Source organism: Martes martes (genome assembly GCF_963455335.1).
Source record: "Martes martes genome assembly, chromosome: 8".
Lineage (NCBI taxonomy): Eukaryota > Metazoa > Chordata > Mammalia > Carnivora > Mustelidae > Martes > Martes martes.
Window position 1 is genome coordinate 92,877,386 of NC_137895.1, and position 22,425 is coordinate 92,899,810.

The 22,425-nt window shown below is 51.2% G+C and overlaps 2 protein-coding genes across 2 annotated transcripts; both read left to right on the forward strand.

Moving 5' to 3' along the window:
* Positions 1-1,169: 1,169 nt before the first annotated feature.
* On the forward strand, positions 1,170-13,336 carry INHBC (inhibin subunit beta C). The gene is made up of 2 exons (XM_080811511.1): positions 1,170-1,688; positions 10,474-13,336. The coding sequence occupies exons 1-2, from the start codon at positions 1,373-1,375 to the stop codon at positions 11,217-11,219; spliced, it is 1,062 nt and encodes a 353-aa protein (XP_080667637.1). The 5' UTR covers positions 1,170-1,372; the 3' UTR covers positions 11,220-13,336.
* A 1,863-nt stretch (positions 13,337-15,199) lies between these two features.
* On the forward strand, positions 15,200-18,265 carry INHBE (inhibin subunit beta E). The gene is made up of 2 exons (XM_080811516.1): positions 15,200-16,067; positions 16,315-18,265. Exons 1-2 carry the CDS (start codon positions 15,770-15,772, stop codon positions 17,070-17,072), a joined length of 1,056 nt encoding a protein of 351 aa, XP_080667642.1. The 5' UTR covers positions 15,200-15,769; the 3' UTR covers positions 17,073-18,265.
* Positions 18,266-22,425: the final 4,160 nt, after the last annotated feature.

Below are 22,425 nucleotides of genomic sequence, written 5' to 3' on the forward strand. Positions count from 1 at the left end.
TGCCTAGAGTCACACAGCTAATAAAAGGAAGAGACAGAATTCTGACCAAGGTCATCTGATTTAAAAACCTATCCTCCTGGGGCGCCTGGGTGGCTCAGTGGGTTAAGCCTCTGCCTTAGGCTCAGGTCATGATCTCAGGGTCCTGGAATCGAGCCTCCCCAGGCCAAGCAGGGAGCCTGCTTCCCCCTCGCTCTCTGCCTGCCTCTCTGCCTACTTGTGATATCTCTCTGTGACAAATAAATAAATAAGGGGCACCTGGGTGGCTCAGTGGGTTAAAGCCTCTGCCTTAGGCTCAGGTCATGATGCCGGGATCCTTGGGATCGAGCCCCTCATCAGGCTCTCTCCTCAGCTGGAAGCCTGCTTCCCCTTCTCTCTCTGCCTACTTGTGATCTCTGTCTGTCAAATAAATAAATAAAATCTTAAAAAATAAATAAATAAATAAAGTCTTAAAAAAAAAAAAGAAGAACTATCCTCCTAACTCCACCCACCATCTCTGCCGCATGAATCCCTGCTATGAGAGCCCAGGCCCTTCCCTGAAGAGCCACTGGTGAGGACCTTTGGAAAACCAGGGATTCTGAGAAATCTCAAAATTTCTTTTCCTAAGTAGAAGAATCCCCAAAAGGTGAGCAAATCTAGCCCTCAAGTCCCTTTCCCACCTTCAGACTTCCCTCTGAGGAAGCAGAAGACCAGGCCTAGAACACTTACCTTCCTTTCCCTTAGCCTTCATACTGGCTACTTTTGAGCCCAGTGGAGTGGGGATGGGGGGAGAGGGTGTTGGTTAACAAAGGAGTCTGCATTATGAGCGTCTGGGAGGAAGAAAGGGAGCAGCGGGATTTTGAGAAGTACCTGGCAAAGGGAAATGAAACTCTCAACTATCTGCATGACAATGACATAAAGTGCCCTGCCAAGGACCCCTCTTGTTTGAGAGTCACTCTTTAACACTCTGTCTTAAAACTTCTCATCTCTCGCTTTTCCTCCAGGCTTCCCAGCAAGGCCTTTGATCTGAAGAGGAATTTCATCTCTAACCTTTGTCCCCAGGCCCAGCAGCTTACATGGGTAACCCACTGTCTCCCAACATTGGCCCAGGGACATTTCTTTCCCCAAACTAAACAACTCACATCCCCCACTCTGTACTTTCACTGACAATGTGTTGGAGACTTCTGCCAAGTTCTACCTGTTACTGGCTTCATCTCTCAAGTCAGATGTTTGGCTGCTCTATCCCCTGCAGCAAGGAGTCATGCCAGCTGGACACACTCTCCTTCCAGGGCCCCTGGCAGCCAGGTTGGAGTTGAGACCACAGCTGTTGAGATCCTGAGCCCCAGTTTTACGGCTCTGTCTCAACCGTATCGCTAAAAGAGGGCCTCCCCCAGCCATGATCTCTCCATTACTCCTGGCCTTCCTATTCCTGGCTCCGGCTACAGTGGCCATTCCCAGAGCATCTGACAGTCAGTGTCCGGCATGTAGAGGACCCGCCGTGGACTTGGATCACCAGCGGGAGCTGCTTCTTGACCTGGCCAAGAGACGCATCTTGGACAAACTGCGCCTCAGCCAGCGCCCGACACTGAACCAGCCTGTGTCCAGAGCTGCTCTGAGGACTGCGCTGCAGCGCCTCCGTGGGCCCCCACAGGGGATGCTTCCGGAGGCTGATGGGGAACAGGAATATGAGATCATCAGCTTTGCTGACACAGGTGGGTTCCTGCTCTGTAGATCTTCCCCCAAGGATGGAAAAGTCTCCTCCCTAGCCTAACCCCTGACTCCCTCCCACAAACCCTCCCAACTCTTGCTTCCCAGTAATCTCCTAATCTCAGGCTCCCCCACCCCCACCCCACCCCTTGCTCTCTCTTATTTAAACTTGACCAATGGGCAGCTGGGAAGTGGGTAGATTTCACTTCTTTTGAGACTGCCTGCCTGCATCTCATTTGGCTCCCCCAAATTTCCACAGGCTGTGGTGTGAGCTCATCCACTTCCTGGGCCTGGCCCCTGAGGCTGGGAGCTAGGGAGTCTGTCCTTTTTCTGGCCCCTGTCTCCCCCAACACTCAGATGCCTCATCTGAGTGAAAAGGGAAAATGCAAAACACCGGGACTATAGTACTCCTCCAGCCTACCCCTGCTCCCTCATCTTAATACCTTGGGTCCTCACATCAGAACAGCATCAAAATGGGACTCAGAAAGGTGGATAAAGGCAAGAAGATACAGTAGAAGGGAAAGTTACTTCCAGAGAGGAAAGAGGAGTTGGAGAATTTAGTGGGTAGCTGGAGAGAAGGCCAAGAATTTGGAGACAGGACCCTAGAAACAGCACACAAAGTAATCTCTTTGGCCTCTCAGCTTCTTAGGAGCTCTTCCTTGGGTCTGGAAGGTCCTTCCCATTCCTGGCCCCTTTCCCCAGGTCAGCACCTACTCCCCTCTCCCTTCAAGAGCCAGCACTCCCATCCTCAAAAAACCCACCCTGACCTGAGGATGAGGGGCTTCCTCTCTGGCGGCTCCCCTACCCTCACCCAGAACACGAATTCTGTGTGGAAATGACTGTTCCCAGGTTTTCTGTGAAGTCTGTCTTCCCATATATGTTGACCCCTTGAGGTCAGGATCTGTCATTTATTCCTCATGTTATCACCAGAAGCTAGTGTATAGTAGAAATAACTAACACTTTCATCTTGTTTACATTATTCTAAGTTTTTTACATACACTAACTCCTTAAGATCCTAACTCCTTAAGATCCAGTGAGACAAGTACTATTGTTATCCTCATTTTAAAGATACTAAAACTGGGGCGCCTGGGTGGTTCAGTGGGTTAAAGCCTCTGCCTTCGGCTCAGGTCATCTCAGGGTCCTGGAATCGGGTCCTGCACCGGGCTCTCTGCTCAGCAGGGAGCCTGCTTCCCCTACCCCCTCTCTCCGCCTCCCTCTGCCTGCCTCTCTGCATACTTGTGATCTCTGTCAAATAAATAAACTAAATCTTTAATTAAAAAAAAAAAAAACATACTGAAACTGTGGGGCACCAGGTGGCTCAGTCAGTTAAACATCCAACTCATGATTTCAGCTCAGGTCATGATCTCAGGGTCATGAAATTGAACCCGGAGTTTCAAGCTCAGTGGGGATTCTGCTTGGGAATTCTATCCCTCTGCCCCCCCAGGTGCTCTAAATAAATGAATCAATCAATCTTTAAAAACAGTTACTGAGGAGCACCTGGGTGGCTCAGTGGGTTAAAGCCTCTGCTTTCAGCTCAGGTCATGAGCCCAGGGTCCTAGGATCGAGCCCCGCATCAGGCTCTCTGCTCAGCGAGGAGCCTGCTTCCCTTCCTCTCTCTCTGCCTGCCTTTCTGCCTTCTTGTGATCTCTGTCTGTCAAATAAATAAATAAAAATCTTAAATAAATAAATTAATTAAATAAAATAAAAATAGTTACTGAAACTGAGGCACAAAGAGGTTAAGTACTTGGGGCACCTGACTGGCTCAGCTGGTAGAACATGCAACTTTTGATCTCGGGGTGGTGAGTTCAAACCCCACGTTGGGCAAAGAGCTTATTTAAAAAAAAAAAAAAGGTTGAGTAATTCCTCAAGGTCACATGACTGGTAAGTGGTGGAGCGAGATAGCCTAGCTACTGAGTAGCTACAGAGTAGCTACACTACTCGGCATCTCACGAACATACTAGATATTCAATAAGCATTGGTTGTATTAAACAACCAAACCATGCTGTAAGTCAGCTTGACCACAGTGTAGAATCCCCAGTGATGTATGAGACCCTATTGTAATTCAAAAGGGGACTTCTGCCTATGACAAACATTTATTTATTTATTTGAGAGAGAGCAAGAGCAGAGCATAAACTTGAGTTGGGGGAGGGGTAGAGAAGGAGGAAGAGGGAGATAGAGAAACTTAAGCGGGCTCCACGCCCAGCACAGAGCCCAATGCGAGGCTCCATCTCATGAACCTGAGATCATGACCTAAGACAAAATCAAGAGTCAGATGCTTTTTTTTTTAAGTTTTATTTATTTATTTGACAGGGAGAGAGAGAGAGATCACAAGTAGGCAGAGAGGCAAGCAGGGGCGAGGGGTGGGGGTGGCGAAGCAGGCTCCCTGCTGAGCAGAGAGCCCGATGCACTGCTCGATCCCAGGACCCTGAGATCATGACCTGAGCTGAAGGTAGACGCTTAACCAACTGAGCTACCCAGGTGCCCTGCCTATAAGAACACCAACTCTGGAGCCAGATAAGCCTGGATTCAAATCCTTGCTCAGTTGCTTATTACTGTGTGACCTGAGTTGTTAATAGTTTACTCACTTGAAAAATGGGGATAGTGAGAGGAGAGTTGAGAGAATTAAATGAACTAATACAGGTAACATTCTTAGAAGGTTAAGGTGGGAGAGAGCAAGAAATCGAAGGCTGAGCTCCTGCCCATGAGGGTTGTAGTTGCTGCTTCTGGGAATAAATAATCAGAAGGTAAAACAGAGTGAAATAATGCTAGAGGAGGGCCCATTGCTTGCTGGACCAGGGATTATTCATTGGGTCTTAGTGAGACAGGGAAGTCTTTCAGAAGATTGCAAATGGACTGGTGTTGTAGAATAAGTTTGGCTTCAATGGGTAGAGAACAGTAAACAACATTCTAAACGGAGGGGGGAAATGTAAGTAAAAGTCTGAAGGAGTAAATTGCATTTGGAGTTGAAAAGTAGCTTGGACTGGATGAGTACAAAGTGGACAGATGGCCACGAACCATGACTTCTTTAAACACCCAGATTCTGGGTTTTTGTTTTATTTTGTTTTTGTTTTTGTGCTTACACCTTTGTATCTCTGACACCAGTTCCTGGCAACATTGTGGCAATAATGATGGCTACCTGGTATTTAGTATGCCTGTTTCATCTCATTTAATCTTCAACAACCACCCCACAAAGTGGAGTTTATCATTCCCATTGCAGAAAAGCAGACTGACACTCAAAGAAGATAATTTACATGGCCAAGGTCATACAGCTTGCAAGGGGCATAATTCAAATACTGTTCTCTGGCTTCAAAGTCTATACACTTTCCACATATTTGCTAATCAATGAATGAGTACAACATTCAATCTGAGGGGGCCCGATCTGAGATGACATTTGGAAATGAGAATGACTGACACCTGGATTCTATCTTTTCTTTTTTTTTTTAATATTTTATTTATTTATTTGAGAGAGAGAGCACAAGCAGGGGGATCAGCAGAGGGAGTGGGCAGACTCCCTGCTGAGCAGGGAGCCCCATGCAGGGCTCGATCCCAGGACCCTGGGATCCTGACCTGAGCCAGAGGTGGACGCTTAACTGACTGAGCCACCCAAGCACCCCTGGATTCTACCTTTTGCATTTGGAAATGCTAGCTTGAAGTTTTTATTCCAACTTAAGCTATCATCCACACAATAGTGTGAAAGCAAGACCTGAGTATTGTTCTTGCTGGAAGTATGAAGAGAAAGTTTCCCCAGAGCTGGGGGCTCTGGGGAAACGGGGGTAGGGGCGTTCAGTGATGTACTGGAAATGGCTTATACGGGCTCATGAGAACAAATTGTGAACATCTCCCAACTCCGCATCCAGTGATGTCACATGAATAGTTTGAAATTGGCCATGGTGGGAGAATTTAAACCACAGAAATTGGCAAACACTACGAATCGGGATTTATTTCCTTCTGAAATCCAGTTGCTAAACATTTACCAGCATACCACTGCCTGTGACCTACAACTACAAGTTATCTGCCTCCCACACATCTAACATACAATGCTGACACAAGGACAGGGTCACCATAGCAGATACTCCTGTTCAGTACGGGAGACAGGGGAGTGGGGGACACAGACCCGTGACTGATCCATGAAAGTTCTGACATCCAGCCAGGCACATATCTCAGTCTCCCCTAAATCCAGAATTCCCTTGGTTAGGGCTTAGTTCTACTCCTTGGTAGGATTTTTCTCGCTTCTTAAGGAGAGCCCACCAGTGTTCTCCTTGACTTCTAGATCTCAGCCCTTGGCTCCACCCTCTGAGATGTCTTTCCTTTTAAATTGGAAATGACGTGTGTCTGTGGCTGAACGGTTTTCTCAGCCTGCTTCTGGGCCAAAGATGTTGGGGGCCCAGAGACCTCTTTTCACTTTGAGTCATCTCTGGCCCTTTTAGTACAAACCTGTGCTGCTTTTGCTACTAAAATTCTCTGTAAAACCCTGCGGGCCTTCTAAATAACAAATTATAATCTACTCAGTTAGACAAAAAGGCACTCAACTTGATATCAAGACAGACCCCTCTTTAGGTTGCAAGTCAAGGTGTTATGGATTGATAGATACTCTTAAGATTCTTAGAAGCCCTTTTGTCCAGTTGAGAGGATCTATAGAACATCATCTTAATTTTTTTTAGATTTTAACAAAGTGTTAGATCTTAACAAAGATCTTATAGTTGTCCCATTTTTAAATGTTTTGATTTTCACTCTGAGGCCATATATTACTGGCAATCCCCTGGATTTGATTTTTGCCCCAAGACCATTTCTTACTTTAAGAATCTTTTGCCAGACAGAGAGGTGAGGAATGAAAAAAATATCTTATTGTTCAATCTAGCAAGTCCTGTTGGAAATATTTTCTCTAAATTCTGCTTGAAAATTGAACAGTTCCTTTTTTAGTTCATCTCACTCCTGAAATGCCTTATCATAGGCAGCTAAAATAAGCCAATTGGCACTTTCAGCATTCTGCCTGGAAATATCTTTAGCTAAATTCACAACTTTGTTAGATACCATTTCTAGCTTCCAAGTTACCACAGATGATAGCCAATACATAACACAGGTTCCCCTTTCTCCAGGATCTGATAGCAATTTCTTCACTGCTCTTCCTACCTTCACTAACAGTCTCCTCACCATCCTTCCAACCTCTGCCTGCCACCCAGTCCCAAGGCCAAGGCTACACATTTTAGGTCTTTGCTATGGAGCACCCAAGCACTCTGTTACTTATTTCTGTTTCAGTTACCTATTAATATAATTAATCAGCACAAACATAGAGGCTTAAAACAAGAAATTCGATATTTCTGATGATTTTTGTGCTTTGACTGGACTTATTTGGACAGTTCTTTATGTCCATCTGAGGAGCAGCTGAGGGCACTGAGGTAACTGCTTTCAGTCAGGAGCTTAGATGGGGCTAGAACATCTGAGATGGTCTCTGATCCTCAAAGTCTCTCTCCACGTGGCTCCTCATCATCCATTAGTCTAGCCCAAGTTTCTTTAAAACATGGTAGCTGGCTTCCAAAAGGGTGAAACATCATTACATAAGTACTTATCAAGTGTCTGCTTGCACTATGCTTGCCTATGTCTCATTGGCCAAGTCAAGTCACATAGCCATGCCCAGACAATATGGAAAGGGATGGCACAAAGCCATCAATATTGGGAGGTGTTCTTCACTGGGGGCCAACAATGTAATAATCTACCATAGCCCCTGATGTTTATGCATTCTGCCTGCCAAAACTAGGGTAACTTAAGAGATTCTTTTTTTTTTTTTTTAAAGATTCCATTTATTTATCCGACAGAGAGAGATCACAAGTAGACAGAGAGGCAGGCGGGGGGTGGGGGGGGAAGCAGGCTCCCTGCTGAGCAGAGAGCCTGATGCAGGACTCGATCCCAGGACCCTGAGATCATGACCTGAGCCGAAGGCAGCGGCCTAACCCACTGAGCCACCCAGGTGCCCCTAACTTAAGAGATTCTAATGGTAGGGGCACCTCGGTGGCACAGTTGGTTAATTGTCAAACTCAGGTTGTAATCTCAGGATCGTGAGTTTGAGCCCTGCGTCTGACTCCATGCTCAACATAAAGTCTGCTTGGGAGTTTCTCTCCCTCTTCCTCTGCCCCTCCTGCTTGTGCCCTCTCTCTTTGTCTCTCTCTCTAAAATAAATGAGCAAATCTTTAAAAGAGAGAGAGATTCTAATGGTGGGGTGCTTAGTGACATAACTAGATAAGTTGAGCCAATCAGACTTTTCATCAAGGATTTGGAAATTGGGACACTGGAAGATCATGTCACTTTAGAGGAGCTGAGTAAAACATTCTGTGGACTCAGGAGCTGGGGCCACCACTTTAGGACCTGAAGAAACTGACAAGCAGAAGAAGTAGATCCACAGGAAGAGAAGAATGGAATAGACTTATTTAGAGACACCAAGAGGGGAGACGTCATGTTGAGTTTGAAAGCTGTCAAGAGCAGCCTTATTCCTGACTTTCCAATTCACACGAAGCCTAGTTGAACTTTCTGTTCATTCAACAATTGTTTATTGAGCTTATTATGTACTAGGTACTAGAGAAACTGGTAAACCATATAGGCATAATCTCTACCTTCATGGAGTTTACATTCTAGATGGAGGGGTAGCAGGGTAGCAGGGAAGAGGTGAGGGGAGGGGAAGCGCATAGTAAACAAATGAACAAAAAACCAAGATGACTACAGAGAGTCATAGCAGCTATAAAAATAGTTAAGCAGGATGATGCGTTAGAGAGATGGAGGTGGAATTGAAGGCTGCTTTAGATAGATTCATCAGAAAAACCTCCACAAGAAGGAGACATTTGAGCAGAATGCCAAAAAGAAGCCAGTCAATCAAAGACCTTGGAAAGACATTTCAGACAGGGGGAAGCACAAGTGCAAAGGCCATGAGGTGAGTCCATGTTTAGTGAATTCAAGGAGCAGAAAAGAGACAGTATGGGTAGAATATAGTCATTAGATGGCAGAATGCCTAATCATACAAGTTTTCTGTGTTAAGGGGCTTAGATTTTATTCAAATAGCAATGGGAAGCCTTTGAAGAGTCTGAAGCGGAAGAGATTAAGCTGATCAGATTCATGTAATAAAATGCACTCTGGCTGATATATAGAGAATGGTTTGAGGGACAAGAGTGGACCACTTGGGAAGGTATTGCTATAATTCAAGAAAAATTTGATTGTGGGTTGAGCTAATATACAGTAAAGGAGACAGGTATAAATGAAGTTATTTTATGAATTGGAGATAGAGTTGGCAGATCTTGCAGATAATTTTATTTTTTTATTTTTTAGAAGATTTTATTTATTTATTTTGAGAGAGTATGCACAAGTGGAGGGGAGGGGCAGAGGCAGAGGGAGAGGAGGAATCTCAAGCAGACTTCATGCTGAGCATGGATCCCAATTCGGGGCTCCATCTCATGAACCTGAGGTCATAACATGAGCAGAAATCAAGAGTCAGATGCTTAACCAGCTGAGCCACCCAGGCGCCCCAGATCTTGCAGGTAATTTTAAAGTGGGGGATGAGGGTAATCAAGGTTTTGGCTTAAGCAATGCATTTATAGGGAATTAGGTTGGTGAAGGAATGGGTTTGGGTTGGGGGGATAAATCTAGAGTTTATCTGTGAACATGAAAAGTTTGAGATATCACTAGATAACCAAATAGAATATCAGATCAGCAGCTGGAAATACAAGCCTGAGGATCAGGGAGAAGTCAGGGCCAGGGATATATATATTTGGGAGTCATCAGCATAAGATGGAATAGAAAGCCGTGGGAATTGACGATAGCCTTCTAGAAACGAATATACAGAGAGAAAAGAAGGGAGCTCAGGACCTTCAACATACAGAGGTCAGGCAGAGGAAGAGGAGCTGTCGGCAAGAGACTAAGATAAAGTGGCCAGACTCACAAAAGCCAAGAGATGGAAATATTTCAAGGAGGGAATGATAAATGTGTCAAACACTGCTTAAAGATCAAATAAGATGAATATAAAGATGTGAAACCATTTTATTGGGCAATATGGAAAGAGTCGGTGATCCTGACAAGAGCAGTTTCAGTGGAGTGGAGGGAATAGAAACCCAATTAAGGTGTTTCAGTAGGGGCAGGAGAAGGATGAAGAGAGAAAATTGGAGAAGAGTAATAGTGACAGGAGACATACATAGACTCACTGCAGTGGAAGACTGGATATGGGCAGTGAGGGGGTGCTCACAGGGTTTCTAGTGGTGATAAGGAGGGTAGTGGTGCCCCCAGTTCTAAGAACAGAAAGAGGGGCAGATAGCAAGGAAAAGAATGATTTCCACTTGGGAAAAAATTGATTTGAATGTGCCGGCGGGACATTTATGTGACAAAATTAAGCAGTTAGAAATTTAGACTTGAAGCTTGTTGATTTCCAGATCTATACGTCCAGTCCAGAGGTGCAAAATGGTCTGGACTAGACATCCAGATTTCGGAATCACTGCCATAAAAATTGTGTTGGCTGACCATGAGTGTAGGTAAGAACTGCCTTCAGGGTAGAGCAAAAGGAAATGAAGGTCAGAGACAAACTTTGGAGAACTCTTGCACTGAACTGATGGTCAGAGAAAGAAAAGCCAACAAAGAAAATCAAGGAATAATCGCAAGAGTTGTGTCATAGAAGCCAAGAAAGAAAAGATTTTCAAGAAAGAAAGGGTGGTCAACAATACCGAGGGCTACAGAGTTCCAGTATGCTGAGAATAACAAGGTAGCTGATAGAATTGACACTCAGAAGGCCATGGTGACTGGGGCTTCTTGTGTCCACAGGCCTCTCCAACATCAACCAGACTCGTCTTGATTTCCACTTCTCCTCTGACAGAACTGCTAGTGGCATGGAGATCCAGCAGGCCAGCCTCATGTTCTTTGTACAGATCCCTCCCAATACCACCTGGACCCTGAAGCTGAGGATCCTTGTGGTAGGCTTACATGACACCAACCTCACCTTGGCCACTCGGCACCAGCTGGAGGTGGATGCCAGTGGCTGGCAGCGGCTCTTCCTGGGCCCTGAAGCTCAGGCTGCCTGCAGCCAAGGCCACTTGACCCTGGAGCTGGTGCCTGAAGGCCAAGGAGCCCAGGGCTCCATCATACTGGGTGAGGCTGCCCATAGGCCTTTTGTGACAGCCAAGGTCAAAGTTGGGGGCAAGCACAGGCTTCACCGGCGAGGCATCAACTGCCAGGGTGGGTCCAGGATGTGTTGTCGGCAAGAGTTCTTTGTGGACTTCCGTGAGATTGGCTGGCACGACTGGATCATCCAGCCTGAGGGCTATGCAATGAACTTCTGCACGGGGCAGTGCCCACTGCATGTGGCAGGCATGCCCGGCATTGCCGCCTCCTTCCACACAGCAGTGCTCAACCTCCTCAAGGCCAACACGGCATCAGGGACTGCAGGGGGGGGCTCATGCTGTGTGCCCACGGCCCGGCGCCCCCTCTCTCTGCTCTACTATGACAGGGACAGCAACATTGTCAAGACTGACATACCTGACATGGTGGTCGAGGCCTGTGGCTGTAGTTAGTCTGCGTGTGGATGGGCAACCCAAGGTGGGAGTAAGCAAACATGCCCTCACAGAGGTACCCTTCCTGGAGAGGAGGGAATGATCCCATTACTGCCTCTGTCCAGAAGGAGGACTCCCTCTTCCTGAACAAACTGTGGAAATTATCCCATCTGTGGCTTGAGGAGATCTTCATCTAAGGAGAGTCACTGTACCATCTTCGTGACCACCAGTTTCTCTCCTAGGGCACAGTCTATCCAGCAAGCTTCCCAGGCTCAAGTGCCACCCCGGGGACTCCCACTGCTCCCACCTGCAACCGTGAGCAGTGCCATCTAGTTCCCAGGCAAAGCCATCCATAGCCCATCCTTAATCCAACCCATAATCCGAGGTACTTCCCTGCTCTTCCCACTTGATGGCCGTCACTCCAGGCTGAGTTGACCCAGCCCCTTCTCCTGATTTTCTGGATTACCAGAGAGCCCCTTCCTTAGATGCACTGAAGATTAGATCCCTGCTGTCCAAAGTTACTCTTCCCTGTATCTTGAGCCCCTTATTGGCCCTGGTGGGTTGCTAAGGCTCTCTTGGCACACCCTCATCCATTCTTTGTCCTTCTCTGCACTGCTCTATGCCCTTAAGGGCTGACTCACCTCAGCTCCTTTGGTCCCTGGCTTCCTGCTGAATTTGGCTAAGGGCGGACACAAGCAGGAGATCAAAGGATAGAGGGGAGACAGAGGTCAGGATATTTCTTATTCCTGTTCCCTCTGCCTAGGTGCCAAGTATCTGTGTGACTGTGGTTGTGGTCTGTCCCTACAGCTCCTATCTGGCTCTCCCTGGCCCCCGTTCTACCTAGATTCTGTTATCACTGCTTCCTTACTAGGGGCTTATAAGGGCTTTCCACTCTTGCTAGTCTCTGGGAGCCTCAACATTCATCCTTCATTCCCTTAACCTTGCCTACACATCCATAAATAAGGTCTTCATTAAGTCTTCTTAGTGATGCAAACACAGACAACTGAATGGTTCTTTTGTCTCTTGCCAGGACCCTGGCTGAAACCGAGGATGACCCAGTGTCTACCCACCTGGCCCACTTCTGCTCTCTCTCACCCAGGCTCCTCAGGGCCGAGCTATTATGTCTATCCCACACCTCATGCCTCTTCCTTTCCTAGGCTTCCTCTTCTTCTTTCTTAGGCCTCCTCCTCCGCCCCAGAACCATCTTTGCTGGTCTCAGAACTAATAAAGATTTAGGTTTTATCTGCCCTTCTTCTCCCTCCATACTCACTCTAAGAGATGAGACAGATCATTGCTCAGTCAGCAAGTAGGCTGACATCCTAGGAGCACACATGTTGGGGGAGGCAGGGGCATGGCTCAGAGTTGGCTGGTGGCTTTCCCTTACTGACCCCCAAGGCTCCATCCAGGAGACCTGCCCGGAAGCTGGAACTGGCCAAGAACCACTTGCATGGGACAGGGAGAAGAAAAAGAAGGCATGGAATGAGGAGGGGAGGTATTTGCTCTGAGACTGGGTCCCCTCTAGACCTTTGCCCTTCTTTCCCCATCACCCCCTCCCTTTGGTTAGACAGTCCTGAACCATGGGGTCGATATTGTCTGCAGCCCAAGGCCGAGTTTGCGCAAAACCCACGTGTCCTTTGGGTAACGTGATGTCTGTGTTTGCTCAGTGTATAACCCCCTCCTCCCAGGGTCTGAGGTCCCTGGAAGAGGAACCCTAGAGGAGAAAGTCTGAAGGGGATCTTCTTAGGCAACCTGCATATCTGAGACATGGGACTTCCTGAACAACCCACAGAAGTCATGCCACCTTTGCCTGGAGGAGATCTTCATCTAAGGAGAAAGTCTAAGGAAGTCTTCTGCGCCCCTTCCTCCCCCTCCCACGGTGTCTCCTCTCCCTACAAGCCACACCTTCCCTAGATCTGACCTCTCTCCCTCCAACTCCAGCTTCAGTCCCCGGGGCCAAGATTAAGGTGGGGTGAAGTAAGGCAGTCACTTTGGGGGACAAATTGTAAGGGGATGCCAAGAAATTCATCAACTGAGGTAAATATCTCAATGCTATGTTTTTAAAGCAGCAAAATGAATGCCAAAAAAATCCATCATGAGCAAAACAACAAATTTTAAAATAAACACAGAATCAGTATTAACTCCCTTTCTTTTTGGCTCTGCCTGTTGTAAAAGGGAAAGAGTGGGTCTGTCTTCTTCCAAACCTTGGCTTCCAGAGCCTCTTGGCCCCTAACTCTAGACTGTGTCAGGCTTTTCTCATGTGAGCAAGATAATCACTCGGGCTTCTTCTCCCTTCTTACCCGCCCCCCCGGAGCCTGTCCCTCCCCGCCCATCACCCAACCAGGTTGGTAGGGCGGGCCTGTGAGGCAGATGGCTGGGGTATTTATAACCTGGGAGAACTTCTTGGGGAAAGTGACTAAGATGCTAAGAGCATATTTATAGCTGGGTTCTGACGTAAGTGTCAGTGGGGAGGTAGGGCCAGGCCAGGCACAGCAACAAGAGGGTAGGAAGAGCCGAAAATTGGGGGCACCTGATACAGGGTAGGGGAGAAGAGGAGTCAGCGACTCCCGCAAGCACTCGATGCTGCTTCCCTTGACTCTGTCCCCTGGCCCCAACAGATAAGCCCTCTGAGACACCACTATGGGCAGAAACTTCTTTGCAGTTTGATGTTCCAGACCCCAGGGGTAGAGGACTCCTCACCAGCCTCAACCAACAGAGAGGTTGCTCAGAATGGGGAAGGAGAGGACTGGACGGAGAACTTGAATATGTTTCCGCCCGGGGAAAAATGTAGGAAGAGCAGGAGGGTCTAAAAGTCTCCTTGTCCTTTCTCTACCCCAGCGTCCCCCACCCCCCAACACACAGTGCCCTGGGTTTCTAGGACGTGCCTGGCACCTGTCATCAAGTTCCATCGCCACGTGTCAATGGGACGAGGTCTATAACCAAAGGTAGCAGTGATTTGGAGCCTGACGACAGCTCTGCTCTTTGGTAGTGGCGAGAGGGGAGAGCACGGGGACTGGCTTCTCTGTTTTCTGTGGGAGAGGCAGGGTTCCCAGAGGGAGAGGTTGGAAAGCCCTGCGCAGCTCCCCACTCCTCAGAGCAGCCCATTCCCTGGGAAGCTGGTCAGCGCTAAGCCAGCGGCCGTCCAGTGGCGCTACACTGCCACATGCTGGACACCGCCGGTACTGAGCCCCAGCCCCCAAAGCGCCACCTTTCTCCCCCTGGTGCCAGATCTGGGAGTCTCTTGGCAGCCTCCCCGCCCCCCGCTGGCTACACAGGTGGGAGCTTAATAAGATGGAGTCGAGGCATGTGTCCAAATCACAGTCTTCTAGCTTCTTGAAGAAACTTCGGGCATAAGGAGAAAGGCCAGCATTAAGTCTACCCTCATAAGTTCAAGGTGGAGGGGCCATGGCCTTCCCATTTTGTCAGTGAGGAAGGGCTGGGATTGGAGCTAATGTCACCCCACTTATCTTGCTCTGCTCTTCAAAGTCCTTAAACCTCTCATGTCCTGCCCCCTTTCATGGAGGCCTCGCACCACTCCTAGGATGCTCTGAATTTATGTAACTCTCACAGTCCCCTTAAAGAGACCCAGCATGTAGGTATGGGTGCTCCCAAGTCCCACGCCCTTCTGCCAGCCTTGATACACTGTGTCCTGCTGTAAGATTGCATCACTGCCTCCCCTACCTCTCTGGGTTTCCCCCGACATCGTAGGAACATGACCCCCCTACCCCCACCACGCTCCAGCCCTCCTCCACGCTGTGCTCCAGTCCAACTGGACTCTGGGCAGCCAGCATAAGCAGGGTCAGGAGGTGACTTCTGTGCCCCATGGCACTGCCACCTTGGCCTGGGCAGGAGGACTCCGTTCCTCTCCCCCCGTCCCAACCCCATTGCTAGGAAGAGAGAGACCAGAGTTCTTCCGGCCCAGAGACCCTGGAGAAATAACCAGTGGAACTCACAGCTGCCTCTAAGAACTGCTGCAGCAGAGGTGTCTGGGTAAGCTAGAAGGACTAGAGGTATGGGGGGAAAATTGCCCTCCCCACCTTGCCTCTACGAGTCCCTCCCCCGAGCCCCAGACCTTGGGGACTGAGCATGTGAAATCATTCTCTTTCTTGCATCATGTGTGTCCACACTGCACCCCCACCCCCTTACCCGTACCTCAAACTCAGTGACCAGGCCAGATGGTGAAACCCGAGCTCCTGGGGGTGGAGGGGGACCTCCCCCCCTGCAGGGCCCTGATGGGCAGTACAGCCAGCCAATCCCGGGGCTCAGAGGGTAGGTCTGCTGGCTGACCACTAAGTGAGGGAGCCCCGGGTTGTGGCTCTAAAGAGGCCCCAGTCAGTAACCAGCCATGAGCTGTGAGGGTCAAACTGGCAGACTGCGCTAAACACTGCCACCCATAGGACCATCCACATACTGCCTTCCTGAGTCCCAGGCAATAGAAGGCAGGTGGCTCTACCCTTGGCCGAGGCTAGGTGTGGCACAGCCGCTGCTGCCCCTGTGCCCTCATTGGCTTCCACGCAGAAGGAGCACCTGCCATCCGAGGCTCCCAACCCAACCCAGGGCTATTCACCAGGAGCATGGGGTTCCCTGATGTCCAGCCCCACCTGGTGCTGCTGTGGGCACTGGTGTGGGCACAGGGGGCAATGTCTGTATGTCCCTCCTGTGGAGGTCCCACGCCGGTGCCCCAGGCAGAACGCGCTCTGGTACTGGAGCTAGCCAAGCAGCAGATCTTGGAGGGGCTGCACATGACCAGTCGTCCCAGAATAACTCACCCTCCACCCCAGGCAGCGCTGGCCAGAGCCCTCCGGAGACTGCAGCCAGGAAGTGTGGCTCCTGCAAAAGGGGAGGAGGTCATCAGCTTTGCTACCATCACAGGTGGGTGAGGGAGGGGCAGGCAGAGGACAGACAAGGAGAGGGAGGCGGAAGGGGAGACCAACAGAAAAGGCAGGGTGTGGGAGGAGGAGGAGTTGACTGGTTACGGAGGACGGAGGACGGAGTACACAGGGCAGTCCCTGTGTCTTCTAAAGGGGCTCGGGAGAGCAGCGGGCGGGGCTGGCAGGAGTCTCAGAGGAGAGCTCGTCCCTGCTCACATTCCTCCATCCCTTCTCCATCTCCCCGGCAGATTCCTCCACTTCAGCCTGCAGCTCCGTGCTCACCTTCCACCTGTCCACAGCTCAGTCCCACCACCTGTACCACGCTCGCCTTTGGCTGCACGTGCTCCCCACCCTTCCTGGCACACTTTCCTTGAGGATCTTCCGATGGAGCCCAAGGAGCAGGCACCCAGGGTCCCGCAAACTCCTGGCTGAGCACCAGATGACGGCCCCGGGCTGGCACGCCCTCACTCTGCCCCCTAGTGGCTTGAGGGCTGAGGAGTCCACCGTCCTGAAGGTCCAGCTGAACTGCAGACGTCTAGAAGGCAACGCTACCTCTGCCCAGCAGCCTCTGCGGCTCCTGGACACGGCGGGAGACCAGCGGCCCTTCCTGGAGCTTAAGATCCGGCCCAATGAGCCTGGAGCAGGCCGGGCCAGGAGGAGGACCCCCACCTGTGAGCCTAAGACCCCCTTATGCTGCCGGCGAGACCACTATGTAGACTTCCAGGAACTAGGATGGCAGGACTGGATCCTGCAGCCTGAGGGGTACCAGCTGAATTACTGCAGTGGACAGTGCCCCCCACACCTGGCTGGCAGCCCTGGCATTGCTGCCTCCTTCCATTCAGCTGTCTTCAGCCTCCTCAAGGCCAACAACCCTTGGCCCTCGGGTACTTCCTGCTGTGTCCCTACTGCCCGAAGGCCTCTGTCTCTCCTCTACCTGGACCAGGATGGCAATGTGGTCAAGACAGATGTGCCAGATATGGTGGTAGAGGCCTGTGGCTGCAGCTAGCGAGAGGACCTGGGGATTTGTAGTAAAGAGATCGGTTGAGGGTTCCCAGGCAGAGGGCGTCCGTGGCGGGAGACATTAGATTCCTGATCCACACCCCCACCTAACAGGCTGGGTGGCCAGATGACCGGGGTGACCCCTAGGGGACCCAAATGGGCACTTGTTCATCCAGACTCTTGCCTATTCCAGGCTAGCTGATGTGTAGGGAGATGGGGCAAGTGTGTTCTCTAAAGGAGTCTCCCCAGAAAGCATGATTTCCTACCCTAAGCCCTCTGAGAAGGTGGCAGAGGTGAGGGAGGTGTGGAGGGAAAGAGAAGGCAGAGAAAAATTACTTAGTCTCTCACAAGAAAAGAAAGTCCTCAAGTGAGGGAAGTAGGCTTGGGACAGGGGAAGCAGGCTGGTCCAGGCTAGGAACTATGGAAGAGCTTCCAGGGAGGGTCAAGAAGGAATGGGCAAGGGGCTAAGAAGAAGTAGGTTAGGAGAGCCCAAGAAATGGGAGCTGGGTGAGAGGGGTACTGAGCCTAAGAAGTTCCCTGGTTTTTCCCAGTGTAGGGGACAGGACCACTGGGGAGACAAATGTTTATATATTCCTAATAAAAATGAGGGAGAAAATCAACAAGTATGAGTCATAAAGTAGTGCTAGGGTGATAGTCCGGAGGGATAGTTCTCAAGGTGAGGTCTGAGGACCCCGGGAGGTCCCTGAGACCCCTTTCAGGAGTGTTCACAAGGTCAAAACTATTTTCATAATACTAGGATGGTATTTGCCTTTTTTATTTTCATTATCTCAAAAGTATACAGTGGAGTTTTCCAGAAGCTATGTGGCATGTGATTACATCATGTTTTTGACATCATTGTTAATGGGATATGTGCTTGTGTATTGTGTTACAAACTGTTTTCAGTTTTAATTTCTAAAATAGTAAATTGACATGAACCACATAAAAAAAATTCAGTAAATTTTAAGAGTGTAAAGGCAGGGTGACTGGGTGGCCCAGCAGGTAGAGCCTGACTCTTAATCTCAGAGTTCTGAGTTCAAGCCCACTTTGGGCAGGGATCCTATTAAAAAAACAAAAAACAAAAACAAAAAAAGGCACCTGGGTGGCTCAGTCAGTTAGGTGTCTGCCTTTGGCTCAGGTCATGATCTTGGGAACCTGGGAGCTGGACACTGCACTGGGCTCCCTGCTTGGTGGGGAGTTGGCTTCTTCCTCCTCCTCTGACCCTCCCTCCTGCTGGTGTGCTCACAGAATCACTAATCTGGAGACCTGGGTGAGGAGGAAAAAGCAGCCTGCTTTAAAAGAGCTTCTCTGGGAAAAAAAAAAAAAAAGGGCAAATGGCTGGGACAGGACCACTGGTCTTGCCTGACCTTCTGGGTATGATTGGTGTCCAGGCCAAAGTCATATGGGGGAGAGAGGGTCAACTAGGACTCCTTACTGTTCCTCTACAATTACTATCTATATTGGTAGGGCCTCAGACCTCTTCCTAGTTTCACCTTTTCCCCTTGACCCTCAGTCTGAACAGTTAACCTACTAACTCTCCATGCCCAAGGAGGTGGTTCTTGGAAGCAGAGCTAGGATGGGAGAGGCCTGTCTGAGGGTGACAGAAAAGGAGGGGACTCCTTTTCCTCACCATGTTTTCTCCCCTTTCTCATAAAGAAAGATCAAATGAACTGAAATAGCTGCCCCTTCCCCTGCATCCACAAATCTGAAGGGGCAAGGCATTCCCCTCTCAGACATTACCGTTCTGTACTAGCAGCCTCTTCTAGTGTGCCTTTCTGTTTCTTTGGGCTCATGCAACCCCCTCCCTGGGCTCCTAAGTGGGCTTTGGTGGGGTGACCTGTAAAGCCTCCTACTTCAGCTCCCAGGGTCTTCTCTGGGAGACTCCGAGCGTGTCATGTGCCAGAACGGCCAGCAGAGGGAGCACACAGCCTGGAATTGCAGACGGCGGGCGGTACCGAGGTGCGGAGGTGCCCGCAGTCTCCAGAACTTCGAGATGAAGGAGAGCGGGGGTTCTCTGCGGAACAGTGCTTCTTTTCGGTCGCGTCCCAAGGTTCCTTAGTAACCTTGTGAACCGCATACTGTGCACCCAGAGCCTCAGCCACGGCTCCTCTCTTGTATGCTCTATAGACCCTTCACTTCTACGCCAACTCTATTCCAGTCCTCTTTGCACCAAACCCCAAATCTGTCCTAACCCCTTCATGTTCCACTGAAAGAGTGAGGCCAGCTGGATATACTACAGGATGGCGGAATGCTCAGAGAGCCCCAACCAAAGTCGACGACGCTACCTCCAATAATATCTTTCTCGGATGAACTTCTTCGTCGCCCCCCACCTCCCAATATATTTTTTTAGTTTTTTTCCTAGCTTGGGGGTTGGGGGTAGGGTGGGGGGGGCCCTCTTCGTGGGCAGCCGATCCAAGGATCCATGCCGGGATTTATTGCCCACCACCAGCAGCGTGTCGGGGGGGGGGGAAGCAGTATAGGGTCCCTCAAGGGAGGGGGAGGATCCTGGGGGTCCTGGGGGTGCAATAAGCCCGGCACCCCCTCTCTTGCTTTTAGCTACCCCGCCTCATCCTCCAGAACGGCAAGAGGGAGGGAAGTAGAAGGGAGGTGAGAGGCGAGCGGGAAGAGCGGCGGCGCGCCAGCTGCTTGAGCGAGAAAAAGTTTTTGCAAAAGGGAAAAAAAAGTTTGCGCTTCTCGCGGGTGGTCCCGGCTCGCGGCCCGGCGGGCTGGGCCGGCGGGAGGGCTGGCGGCCAGGTTAGTGGGGGGGTGGGGGTGGCACTGAGGCTGCGCTGCCGTGGCCCTGTCCGCCCCCCCTCCCCACCGCACACCCCCCAGCCCAGACTCTAGCCCTGGACCGCGCATCCCGAGCCCTGCGCCCAGAAGGAGGTGAGAAGGGGGGCCGGCGGGGGACCACCTGGGAGCAGTGGGGGAGGGGGCCCGAGGGGATGCCCTGCCTGCGAGGGACTCTGCCCAGCCAAGAGGGAGACCTGGGGCACAGACGCAAAAAGGGGGTGGGGGAGCCTGCGTGAGATACAGAAAGTTTGAAGATTTTTTCATTTGTATTTCCCTTTCTCTGTATCTTTTTTTTCTTCTGACAGTCTCTGTGTTTCTGTCTCAGGCAACCGTGGATCTCTTTGTCTGTCTCCGCCTCTTCCATCTATTAGAAACATCTCACTTTCATGAGTTTGGGATGAAGAGGCTGGAGGGACTGCTAGCTGGAGGTCTGCGTGGTAGAGAGGGAGCTCCAGGTGTGTCCTGAGCGCCGGCAGGAAGACGTCAGTGTTTCTGCAAGGAGGGAACAGCTAAGGAGAGAGCCCTAGGTGGGGTGGAGATGGGTGTGTGAGGCGACAAACCGGTGGGGGACGGGCAGTCTTGAACCCCTGACCTGTCTTGTGACAGATGAGCTTGCCGGTGCATGTGTTCTGGGGAAAGGAGTGTCTTCTGGATAAGGAAGGGGGCTGGAGGGGCCAGCGTCTCCTTTAGGCCCTAGAAAGACTCCTCAAGGAATCTGGACTCCTGAGTCCCCAAGGACTGTGGTCAGGGTGCTTAGGAGGAGCAGAGGAGACCTTGTCTTGACCCTCTGACCTCAGGACCACCAGGACAGCTGGGCCAGCCGCAGGGAGACCCCTACTGGGACTGGGCAGGACCACTGGCCACTGCCTGCCTATGTATCCCCGTTGGAACCCCCTCCCCAACGGGAGCGGGGGGCCGAGGCCCCTCCTCTGGCTCAGACCACCCTGCCTGCCCTTGCTCCCCGCTCTGAAGCCTCTTTCAGGCCCGGTGACCCCGAAACAATCCGCCCTGGGCAGCTAGCTTCGGGGACAGGATTAGGGAAAGGGGATCCCAGAGTGACTGGGGACTCAAGGTTTTCGGGGCTGGAGAACTGGGGTCTTCATAGGATAGGTCTTTACTGTCCAGTGGAAGGAGAAGGCGGGGCAATTTCCCGGGGGAGTTGTAAGGGCCGGAATTAGGGTGGTTTTCCCTATGGAGGCGGGGTCCGGAGACACCCCCCCCAATTATCTCTCCGGAATCCCCAACCGGGCGGTACAGACCCCGCCCTTGACGTCACTGAGGGGTTCCCGGGGGTCTGGAGGGGTTAACCCTTGGGAAGCCAGCTGTGATAATCAGGAACCTAAGGTGTCCTGACCCCTCTCTCTGGCCATACACACCTTATTTTATTTACCCAGCCACTTTCTGTCCCTATACTTTCTGGATTCTTCTTTCTTTTCCACCCCGCCATGGGCACCCCTACGCTTCAACAGTGCCCCCCGCCCCCCGGGCGCCACTGCCAGCTTTCTGGATGCACTGAGGGGAGGAGGGAAGAATGTGTCCCGCCTCTCAACTACCCACCCCTCCCTCCTCCGCGGCTCGCTCGACTGGGCTCCCGGGGCGGGCGGGGGAAGCGGAGCCGTCTGCAGCCAGAGCCTGCGGCGGCGACTTGGGTGGGCCGAGGAGGCACGGGGGCGGAGAAGGCGGGACCGGGAGAAGGGGGCGGGGCCTACTCCTGGGAGTTGGGGAGCGGGGGTGCGAGGGGGACTCTGGAAAATAGGGAGACACAGAAGATGATTCAGGGCTCCAGCAGGGCAACCCTAGAGCTCCCTGCCCCATCTTGCGCTCTCATCCACACCCCAGAAAAACTTAACTGAAGCTGGAAAAGTTGGCGAAATTTTCCTGTCACTAGTGTGACGGGGAGACGTGGGTGGGCTGTGGCACGCGTGGGCGAGGAGGGATGTCGCCCCATTTACATCGCGGCTCTCCTGCGGCTGGGCAGTGGCACAGGAAGATGACTGAGTAGGCACGTTTGGGTGTCTCTTTAGTGTTTGGGGGGTCGTTTGCGAGCCCCTGCCTCTTTCCCCTGGGTGAGTCATAGAGGAAGAAGGAGGGAGAAGTGTCCCCCCCATCCAGCTGCCAGCCAGCTGTGCCCCCCCCCACACACAAAGTGCCAAGGTCGAGTTGGGAGGTCTTGGATGCGGGATCCAGCTCTCCGCTGGGAAAGGAGGAGTTAGGAAGGGTACAATCCAGGCTGCGGGGCTTGGGCTGGGTCATGGGGTCCGGGTTCCTTTCCCCATCTTACCCCGCCCTCACCCTAAATCCCAGCATCCCGGGATCACCCACCGCGCCGGCCGGCCCGCTCCCGGTCGTTCTCCACCCTACCCCGCCCCACCCCACCCTCAGTCCCGGGAGACCAGAAAACCCGGGGTGGAACAAAAACTGGAGTTTGAGGAGAAAAGCGGGCGGCAGAACCCTCTCCCTCACAACTCTTCTCTGATGGATGATGACTTTGTTTTTTCATTCTCTCAGAGCCTTCTCTTACAGTCCTTTCCTGCTCCCCCAAAACAGTCCAAGTGAGGTGGGCGCCCAGA